This window comes from Puntigrus tetrazona, chromosome 16, assembly GCF_018831695.1.
Source record: "Puntigrus tetrazona isolate hp1 chromosome 16, ASM1883169v1, whole genome shotgun sequence".
Lineage (NCBI taxonomy): Eukaryota > Metazoa > Chordata > Actinopteri > Cypriniformes > Cyprinidae > Puntigrus > Puntigrus tetrazona.
In genome coordinates this window covers 18,712,529-18,726,001 of record NC_056714.1, presented here as the reverse complement: position 1 = coordinate 18,726,001, position 13,473 = coordinate 18,712,529, and the positions used below count along the sequence as shown (strand labels likewise).

General features: G+C 38.5%; 1 protein-coding gene across 2 annotated transcripts in view; it reads right to left on the bottom strand.

The window, feature by feature from the left end:
• Window positions 1-13,473, bottom strand: part of LOC122360227 (oxidation resistance protein 1-like) — a 47,284-nt gene that overhangs the window by 25,685 nt on the left and 8,126 nt on the right. The window contains exons 3-5 of one of the 2 annotated variants that reach the window (XM_043260648.1): window positions 9,600-9,682; window positions 3,221-3,328; window positions 1,073-1,189 (exon numbers count right to left, since the gene is read on the bottom strand). In XM_043260648.1, coding sequence (XP_043116583.1) covers window positions 1,073-1,189; window positions 3,221-3,328; window positions 9,600-9,682 — 308 coding nt within the window. Of the gene's footprint in view, window positions 1-1,072; window positions 1,190-3,220; window positions 3,329-9,599; window positions 9,850-13,473 lie in introns of those variants that run through there. The other variant, XM_043260647.1, reaches the window with a different exon arrangement.

Below are 13,473 nucleotides of genomic sequence, written 5' to 3'. Positions count from 1 at the left end.
TGTAATTATTTTTAGATATTAAAATATGCAAATATATAATAATTAACATTTTACAGAATTTTACTCAAATATTTGTAAATATAGAGTTCATCTGCAAAAAAACATTTTCCATTTTCTTTTAAAAATCATGTTTTTTTTTTTTAAATAATGTTATGTTTTCATTGTGTTTTATTGCAACTGCAGTTTGATTGAGATTAACTGGAATGCACAATGAAAAAAAAAAAACATGATTCCTGAGAATTGTTAATAACTGAGTTCTCATTTTAGAGCAAATTCTTTCTGTTTTTTTACATATTATAAAATCTACACCACCCAGTCCTATTCACCATTTCTTGAGGATTAAGATAAAGTGCACAAGAATGAGGGCAAGTCAACACAGCTCATGGCAGGCATTTGATTACAGAGGGTGTGTAAATATAATGTTTGATAGTGAAGAACCACAGCCTTGAGCCAGGTGATCTCAAAACCTGCTCAAAAGCAAATTTACAGAAGTATATCCATTTGTGTTGTATAAATATTTTATGTATCCACATGTCTTTCTTTGTTAACTATTAGTTCAATATAATTGCAGTATTTGAAACGAAGTGTGTAATTTGCAAACAGCTCTCAAACTGTTTTCCTGAAAACCTACTTCCAGTTTTTTAAAACGGGACACTTACGAGTATTTTACAAAAAACATACACACCTAAGATGAACTTGCTGACCTTAAGTTAATTTATTGAACAATTACGGCTTCTATTCGTCTGACAGACGCGAATACCTCAACAACATAATGGAGAGTTTTTCTGCACGACCACCATTCTTCCCATCAGCCAATAGAAAACAAAGCCCAATGTTTCCCGTCTGACAATGAACAGCAGCATCTCATGCTGTCAGCTCATGATTTCACTGTTCCGCTAAGTCTCTTTCACATGAACCCTGCAAGCCAAAAATCATAAGATACATAAGCTTCTGGAAAATATCCAGAGATCCTTCAGCGTGAACTAATGGGTGTGTGTGATTGTGTGAGTCTCTCCAGAGCACAGGTTAAATGATGAGGCTGTGCGGGTGTGAAGAGGGAAATGTCACATACCGTGGTCGCTTTCTCCAGGTCAGCTTCTGAGGAGGTGGGAGAGAGCGGGCTGCTGGGACTGAAGGAGGGAGAGCTACCCGCACTGGACACGTACTCCGGATCAGGGACATACAGGACCTGCAAACACAACCGCAGCGTTAAGCTTAACAAACACCAGCCACACTGCACGCATGAATGATCCCAACACACACACACACACACACACACACTGATCTAGCTATGCAAATGAGAACATACTGCACCACAAACCTCTACTGTCCACAGTTTTCATACAATTCCTACAACTAACCCTGACCTGCTTAAAGAAAACCGATTGCACTGTTATTCCCTTTTTAATACTCTATTATTCATTTTTACTTTTAAAAAGCCAGAATAATTTTAGGTAAATTCAGTGGACATGTGTCAGCGAGTTTGTCCCCAAATGAAAAAGTCAAAAAAGTCAAACACACACACAGGCAAAAATGTATCTAAATTATTATCCATTGTACATGTTAAGGTGTACTGGTTATTTACCCAAAAAAAGAATTCTAAGGGACGTTAATTGATGATTGACAAAAAACAAACAGCACAAATTTTTTTTTTTTTTGCATTTGAAGTAGAAAAACATCTGTTCTGAATCTGAATCATACAGTAATGGATAAATATGTTTTAAAAATTTAATTCAAACATAATAAATTAACTTAATACAAATAACTTAATGCAGTATTTTTCAGAAATATTTTATATATATAATACACTGTTACACATCCCATATTTTATAGCTCAAAATTAGCCAATGAGCATTGCCACTCATATTGCCAGCATGGGTGACACACACATATGTGACTCTGGGCCACAAAACCATTACAGTCTTACATTGCTGGGGTATATTTATAGCAAGAGCCAAAAATACACTGTATGGGTCAAAATGATAGATTTTTCTTTTATGTAAAAAATCATTAGGACATGATAGACATAAAGATCATGTTCTATGAAGATATTTTGTAAATTTCCTACAGTAAATATCCTTTATTATAAAAATAAATATATTTTTGTTCAGCAATATGCATTGCTAACCATAACATTTTAATGCCAATTTTTCCTTAAATTCCAGATTTTCAAAATACTGTCCTGTCCTAAAAAAACAATATAACAACAGAATACTTATTTATTCAGCTTCCATGTGATATATACATCTCAAAATTTCCCCTTATGACAATTTTTCTATGAGATATAAGACTTTTTAGGTAAGAATGTACTTGTTTAGACTTCAGATGTGTGGTTCGTTAATAAAGATAACGTCTATTTGAAAATCTCCTTTGACTTTTTTGAGCATGTTAGCTCCAGGGTGTTAGCAGCCTAAGGCCTTGTGCCTAAGGCCAGATCACAAGCTGTGCCAATATACAGCCATACTGCATGGCTAATTGTGTGATACTGCTCATACACACACACACACACACACACATACATACATACATACATACATACATGCCACCAACTTTTCTCAAACACAAAAACACTTTTTTAACATACACACATTTTTGAAAAAAACATGATCTCTCCCGGTGCTCCTCAGATCTCTGAACACAGAACAAGCTCCACTTGTGTTAGTTTGCAGGGCAGTGGAGTCAGTGCTGAGGGGTTGTTCAGCGGGCCGAAGCGCCGGGGAGGATTACGCTAATGGAAGAAGCCGCAGAGTTCTGGTCACGTGATCTGTGCTGAGAGCCCTCCAGCTGTACAGAGTCAGGTGGCGGTCGACCATCTCCAGCGCCTGACTCTATCTATTACCCTCTCATTACTTGCGTTCGCCGCCACGTGAATATCAACGCTCTGGACTTCAGCTTTGCTGAACATGTATTTGTGGGGAGATGATGAAACAATACTGGAGCTGTTTAGCAAGAGATCTTTCATAACTGCTTGTGCGCTGACTGGTACAGACAAGTCATTAATCACTCCATCTCTCTGAGAGATATCATCTGGTTAAATGTCATATTGGCCAATAATTGATATGCTGTTGGCAGAGATCTAATGGTAAGGGAGTGAAGCACTGTAATGAAAGAAGACCTGCCATGAATTCAGTTTAGAGCGTGTGATTTTTGTAACACAGTAGCCACATGAAATGGCATTACCAGCCTTTTTAAAAGGAAAAGGAAAATAAAAAAAACACACCTGACCGGGAACCACATTTCTGGAGAAGAGTTTGTTGAGCTGAACGAGTTCGTTGGGAGTTGTGTCAAACTTCAGTGAAATGCTGTTCAGAGTGTCCCGCGACTCCACCTGCACGAAAACAGCACAGAAAACATGTGAAAACAAGAAGAAAAGAGAAGAGGAAGACATTTCTTTAGGTTCCTCTTGGTCTACACGAAGTGGATGTTGTACACTACCACTCAAAACGCTGGGGTTGGTAACATTCTTTATATTTTTTTAAAATAAGTCTCATAAAGCATAAAGGTTGCATTTATTTGATCAGAAATATAGCAAAACAGAAAGATTGTGATAAAATTATTACAATTTAAAATAACTCATTTCTATTTAACTGTATTTAAAAATGTATATTTTTTCTGTGATGCAAAACTGGATTTTCAGCATGGTTACTCCAGTCTTCAGTGTCACACGATCCTTCAGAGATCATTCTACTGTGAAGAATTTTTATTACTATCAGTGTTGAAAACAGTTGTGCAGCAAAATAAGATCAAATAAATAGGTAAAGAGAGCGAAAAGATGGCTTAAATTTAAAATGTGTTTGACACTAAAACAAAGCGAGAAGACAAAAAACCTAACAGTAAGAGAAATGCTGCATGGTGTGAACATATTCTTCCCCTTTTGCACGTGTTTTGTAGAACGTATTACTGCATGATCAATTCTACAAAACAATGACATGCTAAATTTCTCCTATACTGTCCACACCACCATATTACAGTCCCGTAAACATGAATATCCGAGGGCTGTCAGATGACTACACTGTAGTAATTGCTTAATGTAAAGTATTATACACGGTTCAAAGTCTGTCTGTTTACTATATCATGAGTCTCTCATGTGAGAAGGGCAGCGAGATGTTCAGATCAAGGAGACACAGACACATAGTTTAGCCTGGAGGAAAAGTATGAAAGGTAGCCATTTACATTTATGTTCCACAGAAGAAGGTCTGGAATAGATTTGGAACAACAATTTGACGGTGAGAAAATTATGAAAAAAGAAAACATTTGGTGGAAATTTTTACCAGTTCCCACCAAAAGACAAAGCTGCTCTTCATAACACCATGTCTTTTTCTTTATCTTTTGACAGCAGGAGCTCTGTGTTTTCGAGAAACAACACCAAGTTAAAAGGAGTTTAACTTTGAAAAAGATGCCTCAAGATTCTTTTGATTTGAACAGAAGAGCGCATCCTGTGTGAGCGCCCCCTAAGAGGTCAATCCAGAGAAAACATATAAAATAAACATGCTTCTTCATGACTGAAATGGTTTGCGTCAACACACAAGAGTTTTCCCAGAAAGTAAAAAGCATATCTAATACTGTTCCTACTCTGAATCAGACTTCTGTGAGTTGTTTTTCTTAGAGAATGAAAGAAACCCCCTCCCGAATTTGCACAGAAGTTTTCTGGTTGTCTCCAGATGGGAACGTCAGTAGTCGATATTCCCAATGCCCCCACGCTAGCGGCGTCCTTTCATCCCGTCTGTCTGGCACAGAACATTGATTCCCTGCGAGAGCCATTTGAAAACGGCTCTTCCGTGGGCTATTTATTTGTAGCTTCTGGACGCTTCATTTCAGCGCAAACACAACCTGCCTTCACTGGACGCTAATGCCTGTAGCTGTTAGATGGCGAATTCATGATTTTCTCTGCAGTCTAGACGTGCTCTATCCCTCTCGTCCATGTTTTTTCCCTCCTAATTTAATCTCAGACTTTAGCAGGAAGTCCCGCTGAGGTCTGTCGTCCTCTTTCTAAAGGCAGCCGTGGATAAAAATAACACCCAATATACAACACGAGCTGTGCCAGTAGAGATGTCAGCCGTTGCCAGTCGCTTCTGCTCAGAAAAAAAGACACACGCAGCAGTAAGAGTCATCAGAACAGTCTAGACAAACTCAAAAATTTCCAGACATGGGCGGCTCAAAGTTCCTTTTGAGAACTGGGAACTGCGTACGGATAAAATGAAGTTCAAATGCATTCTTGTTTGAGTTTGTAGTATACTGCGTACAAGTCAGTCAAAGGAATCAACAATAAATTAATGCAAAGATATGTACAACTAGTAAAGAAACACCAGAGTCTTAGACTGGCTTAAAGCATAAAGGTTAATAATCAACATAAATAATTCATCCAGCAAAAACTATACTTATTTGTTATAACAATACGCTGCCGTTTAGCCACTTTACCAGACACTTTAATAGAATCTATATGGCATCAAACCATTACACCCATTCTGACTTTAGACACGCAAAACTCTTAGGTCATAAGGATCAAGACTAGTTAAGTCTAGGGTTGGCTCCAAGCATCATGAGAGTGTTTAGCTCTTACACCACCCTAACAAGCTCCACAAGTTTTCACATGGCTCATCAGATGTCATATTCAAATCCAAACAAATGCATTTCTGCATGTATTATTTGATTACTAAAGTGCTCTACTTGTACATTTTATTATACAGCATTATACCCCTTCAAATTTGTAAATTTTAATGTTTGTTCAAATAATTTATCTATGCATTATGTTATCTTATAATCTGCCATTCATTAGGATCCAGAAAGTATGTTTTTCAGGGCCGACGGCGATTTAACTTTCTTAATGCTTTTAAATTATGAGCAAAAAGGTTTTGAAAATGACTTATAGCCATAAAAATAAACCAAATTATCGGCACAGATATCTGGTCAGATGGGAAATCAGTTGACCCCTAATACACACACATATATATGGGTAATTTAATCAATTCTTTTTATTGATTAATCTTATTAAGACATATTAGGCTGGTTTCATAGACAGGGCTTAGCCAAAGCCAGGATTACGCCATAGTTCAATTAGGACATTTTCTAAAGCATTTTTGATAAACATACCTTAGAAAAAAACTAGGCATCTTAAAAAAAAAAAAAAAAAAAAAAANNNTTCTTTCAGTTAAAACAGCTCAGATTTACATTTTAGCCTAAGACTAGGCTTAAAACTTGTCTGTAAAATTGGGGGAATATTCTTACATAATTTATTCTTTTGCATTTCAGTAATGATAATAATTGTTATAAAAAAAACCTGTTACAATGAAAAATTTTCTGTCTTTAAATTTTTTGGGATGAATTACAATCCATACATGTTCTTGGTTTCGTCAGATTCACGTGTACATAGCACGCAGCTCATCAAACTGGAAATGACATTCCAGCAAACGGTGCAATCAGGCATAATGTCAAATCAGACGAGCTCCATACTGCGTGGGACATCACGGCTGCCGTGGCATGAGAGTTGCCATAGAGACGCTGTCATTACTACCCTCATGGCACACGCTGGCTAACTGCGTCGCTGATCACTTAAAGAACTAATTTTAGCTCAGCAGTCTTGGCAAGATGTTGGCGCTATCGCTTTCGTAGGACGTAGATGAGCCAGTGCTTGGAGACCATAGAGACGTCAACCGTGCTTTGGACATCATAATACCATGGAATTCTTCATGAAACCAGGGTACATGAATATGACAATCATAAATATCAAAGCATTATCTGAAACCATTGGAATCTACACAGAACTTGTGTGATGTTCATATTTCGGCAATTGTCAGCAGGAGGTCAAGGGGCAACTGGTGAGCCTGGTCACACATTCACTGCCTAAAACTGTTGACATTCACCCTAAAGGCAGCTCAGCCCTGTGATGAAATCTCATATGAGCTTCACGTACAGTCAGAAATGTATTTTTAAGGGCTTAGGAGTGATTTTTGCATGATTTGCTGATGCCGAATACAAATCAATGCAATAATAAATATGCACAGAAAGTCTATTGATTTTGTGCACAGTATGCATCATGCATAATGAAACTATAAGCTTTAATTACTAACTACACGACTTCAGTGCTGTTACAATGACTCTAGACTGCTACGGGAATCAACAGACTCAGAAAGCATTAAAGCAGATGCTGAATCCTCACTGTTTCTCTCCGATGAGATCTCAATCTCTCTCACTCTTTCCCGGAGTCCAACCACTTTAATTGGCCACAGACCAGCCAATGGTGAGAACCCGCTGACCTGCGGAGCATTATTAGTGATTGAGCAGATGGGCTACAATAGTTTAGCTCTCCTTCAACCCCTCCTGAGGTCGAGACTGCTTCTTGAGAAAAGAGCAATGACGACAATCACCTGTGGCAGGGGGCAATAACGGAGGCAGTGTCTCTGAACATATCCCAAAATGAAAAACAAAGAAAGTCAGTGTGATCCAAATCATCACTAGACTCCACTGACTTTCACTGTAAAAACAACAACAATGAAATCACAGAAAAAAAAGACAGTCAAACATGTTTGGAACAACATGTAAATAGTGAGAATATTTGTGTGTTCAGGGTTACGCATCATGACCAGTGATTATCCAAACATCTTCTTAATGTCATATCCATCACTCCATCATTGCAGCAGTGTGGTATGGTTTGGAGAGGAAGACCGCAAGGCAAGCTGGAAGACTGAGATACGAGTGCCATATCTGCCATCTCTCTCATGTTAAGCCCCACACACCCCTTCTTACCAACAACCGCCACAAACAGCCTCATGACACGCTGTTTATGCCCGGTGACAAATGCCCTGCTGTCGTCCTGCACACTTTTCACGCTCTGCAGAGGAAAACAAAGGCACTGTCAATCACTTTCAGCCGACAAAGACGGATCTTCAGTGTGTGCTGGGGGAGACGGGTGTCAGACACCTGCTCAGATCCAAGGGGAGAGCAGAAGTGTCTGGAAACAGAACCGTGACAGCAGCAGCAATAACACTGACTCGGATGAACCGAGCACACCATCCAATCCCACAGCTACCTGATGGCGGTTCTGAACCCTTTTCCACCGATAGTGTTCTGGTGCCTGACCAGTTAGTCTCAAACTTAATGAACTGATAAAAATGCTCTGAATTTTTGTTATAAATGTAAACATCAAAACAATGAAGAATTGAATTAAGTCACAATGAAACAATTAAAATTGGTCACTATAGCACGACTAGAGATTTATATATAAAGACATCTATATCTCTATATCTATATATATATACACCTATGTTCATCAACATTTAGGAAACTTAAAAAAAAAAACTTTGTACTTTTATTCAGCAAGAATGCCGATCAAAAGACACTAAAGACATTTAAAATGAATTTGCACTTCAAATAAATTCTAAAATTATTTTGAACATTCCACTCCATGAAATGCGGTTTCCACAAAAATATTAAACAGCCCAACTGTTTTCATAATAGTGAAAAATTACAACAATAATGAATGTTGATGGATCATGTGATACTGAAGACTAGTGTAATGATGCTGAAAATATTATATATATGAAAATTAATAACATTAGAATATATTGACATTTTGAATGAAACTACACATTCAAAAGAAAGCAGTGATATAAAAATAGATGCTTAATTAAATTACTTTGGATTAAGGATGGGTAACCATACTTGACTAGTCACATACTTGACTACGCATCCGACTAATTGAATGTGAAGTTTGATAAACTTTAGCGTTACTCATATACATATTTTTACCTACAGTGCCTTCGATAGCATGCTGACAACAAGCTGTACGTGACATTTTGTGTCTTTAAATGCATGGATTATTCAAATCGAGTGTTTATTCAGGTAGCCCTGACTAGTAGACTTTGTACATCTCTAGTTTTAATGTTAAAAACACAGCGACCTAATCAGTTCATGTCAGTGTTAACATGGTCCATTTCTGAGAGACTTCATCAGACTGCCTGACTGAGAGCCGGCATCAGCACCAGCACCGGTTTTGGTGAAAAAGCGGTATGATTCCAATCTTCTGGCTAAATGACAGCTCTAGCCGCCAGCAGTTTCCTCTCCTCTGTCTCTTTCCACTTCCAGGCAGAACTCCAGTTCTCGTCTCAACCCACACGCTCCTCTGTTACTAGGGAGAGAGACGAGAAGCGTTCTGCCCGCAGCTGGAATTTGAGGGTCATTTCAAGAACACAACAAGCTGTTAAGACAGACAATCGAAGCTCACACGGTCTCTCTCACTCTCTCTCTGGCTCGGCACTCGGCAAATCAATAGAAATGCAAACGCAGAAAGGAAGGTCATTCAGCAATACTCTGCTGGAATGCATGTTGATAAGAACATTCGCGCGCACACACACAGGCTGATGTAAACATTCGTGCAGCGTCTCCCCTTTCTAAAACACACTTGCTCCCAATTCATCCCTGTGGATGCAAACAAACACACACGCACGCAAACACACACACTTGTGCAAACTCTCACAGAAATCTTGCAGGTACATGTGGAAAAATCCTCACAGAGTAAACAGCGCTGAGATGAGATCTGCAAGGCTACAACGCAGAGCACATGCACAGAAATAACAAGCAAAGGGGTTGAGGTTCCTACTTACGGAATACTCAATGGTGCCCTTCGGTCTCTGGAACGACATCCGCCTTCCATCCTTCTTCTCCGGCGTCTTCTTCTGGCCGGTATCTGAAAGCAAGCGAGGGAAGGTTCTCATTATGTTCATGTTCCGCTCTCCCCTCAGCTTGACACAAGCTGCCGAGCTCTCAGCCTCGACCGACGGCTCATCCGTCAACAGCGAGTGTGAACGAGCGATTCCGGTGAGCCAGAGAACGCAGCTTCTCTCTCTCTCTCTCNNTCTCTCCCGCTCAGCACAATGACAGCCGATGTGTCTTCACCTTGCGATGCCTCCTGCTGCTGCAAACGGCGTAACATACAGAGACCACCCTGACCTCTGAGAGAGTGAGAGAGAGAGCGTGAGAGAGAGAGAGAGAGAGAGACGTAGTGCTGCCACCTGACAGTATCACATTTGCTGTGATTCTGTGCCTCTTTGAAACCAATTTCAATGCCTGGCTTATGTAAAGCTAATAGGGCTATGTTATGTATTGGCGTTGATTTTCCAATTCAAGGCTGACATCATTTAATCTGGGTTTGCGCACTCGGTGAATACAGTTCATTTTGATGCCTATAACTATAATAATATCAATATAGGAACTATTAGATATTTTCAGGAAATTATTCAATTACATGTCAAAGTGTTATTTCACCTCAAAATGAAAATTCTGTCCTTACATACTCGTTACAAACCAGTAAGACTCCTGTTCATCTTCGGAACATAATTGAAGATATTATAGATGAAATCAGAAAGCCATCTGACCCTCAAAGCAACACACCTAAAATGTTCCCAGGTCCAGAAATGGGGTAAATACATCAGGAAATGTTATTTTCTTTTGCTGAAAGAAAACAAACATAATTTACTCGATCATTCTTGTCCCAAGTTACATCTTCCACCAGTATCACATCACATACGACCGCTTAACTCCATAAGCTCCATCTTCATAAGCATGCTTTCCCCCGATTGTAAACAGCGCTGATTAGGTCACATAAGTTCTTAAGTACTACCAAAAATTATGAAAAATTTAACTCTGAGAAGAAGAACGCTTGAGTAAATTGTTCATTTTGATTTCTTTGAGCAAAAAAGTATTCTTGTAGAGTCACAAAGCTGAGGTTGAGTCACTGATTTACCAATGTGTTTATTTTGTTTCTGGACCTGGGAACATTTCAGTTGTGTTTAAATATATCTTCATTCGTGTTACGAAGCTGAACAAAGGTCTTATGGGTTTGGAACGACTTGAGGGCGAGTAATTAATGACAGATTTTTCATTTTGGGGTGAACTAACCTTATCTAGCATAAAATCGTTACTGCTGATAAAAAAAAATGGTTTAGAAAGACCTTTCTCTGATCACCTGGGCTGCATTTATTTAATCAGTGGACACTGAAATATTGTAAAATATTGCACACTTAAAAACAGACCTTTTTATATAATTTAATGCACTTTAAAATGCAATTTATTTAGGTAATGCAAAGCTGAATTTTCTGCCTCATTACTCCAGTCTTCCCACGTGTCCTTGAAATCATTCTAATAAGATGACTCGCTGCTTGAAAAACATTTGAGAAAATAGTTGTGTTGCTTGAAATTTTTGTGGAAATGGATGCATGTACAAATATTACTGACCCAAACAGTAACAATTCAAATTTTACAACTGTCACAAATTATAAAAATGTATTTCTTACTTCAATGACTTATTATTTAAGGCACAAGGTAAATAACTTAAGGCGTAGATAAAAAGATCAATATTAGATCATTCCAATGCAGTTTGCAATCGTCAAACCAAAATGTATACTAAGCAATGGATCTAATGTGTTTGCGTATATCTCATGGGTGTGCATGTGTGTGTTCAGGGTTATAAGAGCAATGTTAGAAGTTTCTGCACATGTTCACTTTGCTTCAGGCGGTCCATCCGTCCGTCTTCACATTAACATTAACTCCAGAATCCGTCTAACAGGTTCTGCACTTGTGACAGTGTGACAGAGAAACGCTCGGCTGTGCAGCCATGAGTCATAGTCGTCCTGCTATTTCTGTGCTCACACCAAAGAGACGGCAGCGAAAGAAACCAGGCCAGCGCAAGCACTGATACGAACGCTGATCTTTTATCCAGCGCTTTCACGCCTCTGTTTGAGAGCGTAACCTGACAAACAGCGACAGTGGCTGATCTCTCTCTGTATTTACAGTACATGTCACTGAATGAGAAGTCTCCCAGAGCGCCTCAGAAATAGAGCTCTATTAGTCTAAAACACACTGTCATGACATTTAGAAAGCTCATCTGCACTGATGATTCCCACATTCAGAGACATAAACTATATTTACTTATATTAAGTAAACAGTAGCGTTATTATTGCTTGTAATTAGGCTTAGGAATGTGGAAATGGAAATGAAAGGAATTCTGCAGTTTTCCTTCCTTTGTTGACTTTTTTAAAAATGAAACAGGAAGTCTGGGCAAACCATAATTTAACGGATAACGAAATAAAATAGGCCTAATGGTTTTTATACTGTTCAAACCGTATTTTCCGTCACCCTACACCTAAACCTACCCTTTACAGGAAAATTGTACATACATACATATATTTTGTCACCAAGAATTTTGATAAGAAACTGATAATGTTCTGATTCCATTGTGTAAAAACAAAAAAACACATGTTAATTTAAATCAAAAATTTTAGAAAAGCCTAGTTTTGGAATGGCTAAACACAAAATTTGGTGTATAATTAATATCATTTATGTTTTTACAACACCCCAATAAGCAAAAATATGCCCATTTCTGTGTGCTCCAGTACAACGTCATTGACCGAGGCATGAGTCAGAGAGAGAAACACAGTGAGCAAACACACAGCGGAGATAAGTTCCATGAAAAACAGCGAAATCGTCTTGAATCGAACCCTCAAATGTGTGTGTATATCGTGTGAAAAGCCTGCCTCACACAATGAGATAAGAGCCGCCACATCGAAACTAAACAAAGAGCCCAATGTGTGCCTGAAAGACACCGAATCCTGTGGATGGACACTGGTCACACTCCAGAGCCGCAGAGGCCGTGGATTTGGTGTCTCTCCATCAACAAAATATAACAAATCTCTTGAATAAACATGCATGTGTTCTCTCAGTACTCATGACATGTTGGGTCTTTTCACAAATCCAGTGAGCTCCGTTGCTTCCTGCATATGAACCATCCCTACTCGAATGAAACCTTATAAGTCAGTGATTGGGAAACCTCTACACAGGCAGCAGCCCATAAATCACACTTTTGGAACGGGCCTTGCATCTATGATGTCTTATAATGCTGCCTACGTAGGCAGCTCACTGTGTTTTGGAACACAGCCATTGTACTGTGGCTCACTGATTATCTAGCATTTTGTGCTCTAAATATAGAGGCCGCTGCTAATAAGAACTAGCGTTCAGTGGTCACATAACACAGGTGGGCAATATGGGACAAGGCCACACGCTGTTCTCTTTTTTTCTTTCAGTGGCAAAGGAAATAATATTATTCCAGATGCATTTGTAACATTTTATCCATTTTGTCTGCAAATGTAACAGTAATTGTACATGCACATTAATTAAATAAAAAACAAAAACAAGTGTACCTCAGACTTATGATTTTAAGGGGTAAAGCTCTCAAAAACGCAGCTCTAATGGTCTATGGCAGTCATACTAAATACATTTACCCAGTGTTGAGGATCAATTATTAGGGAAGTATGCAAATTCATATGCTTTATCACATCTCCATGGTTAAAGTCTAAAGTCTACCGATGAATGAGGTTTATACATGTTCAGATTGTGTATTTACCGAATGCACACTGTGCTTTGTCAGACCTGATTCAACTTTTAACAATTTTATTTAATTTTAAATATATACACATATATATA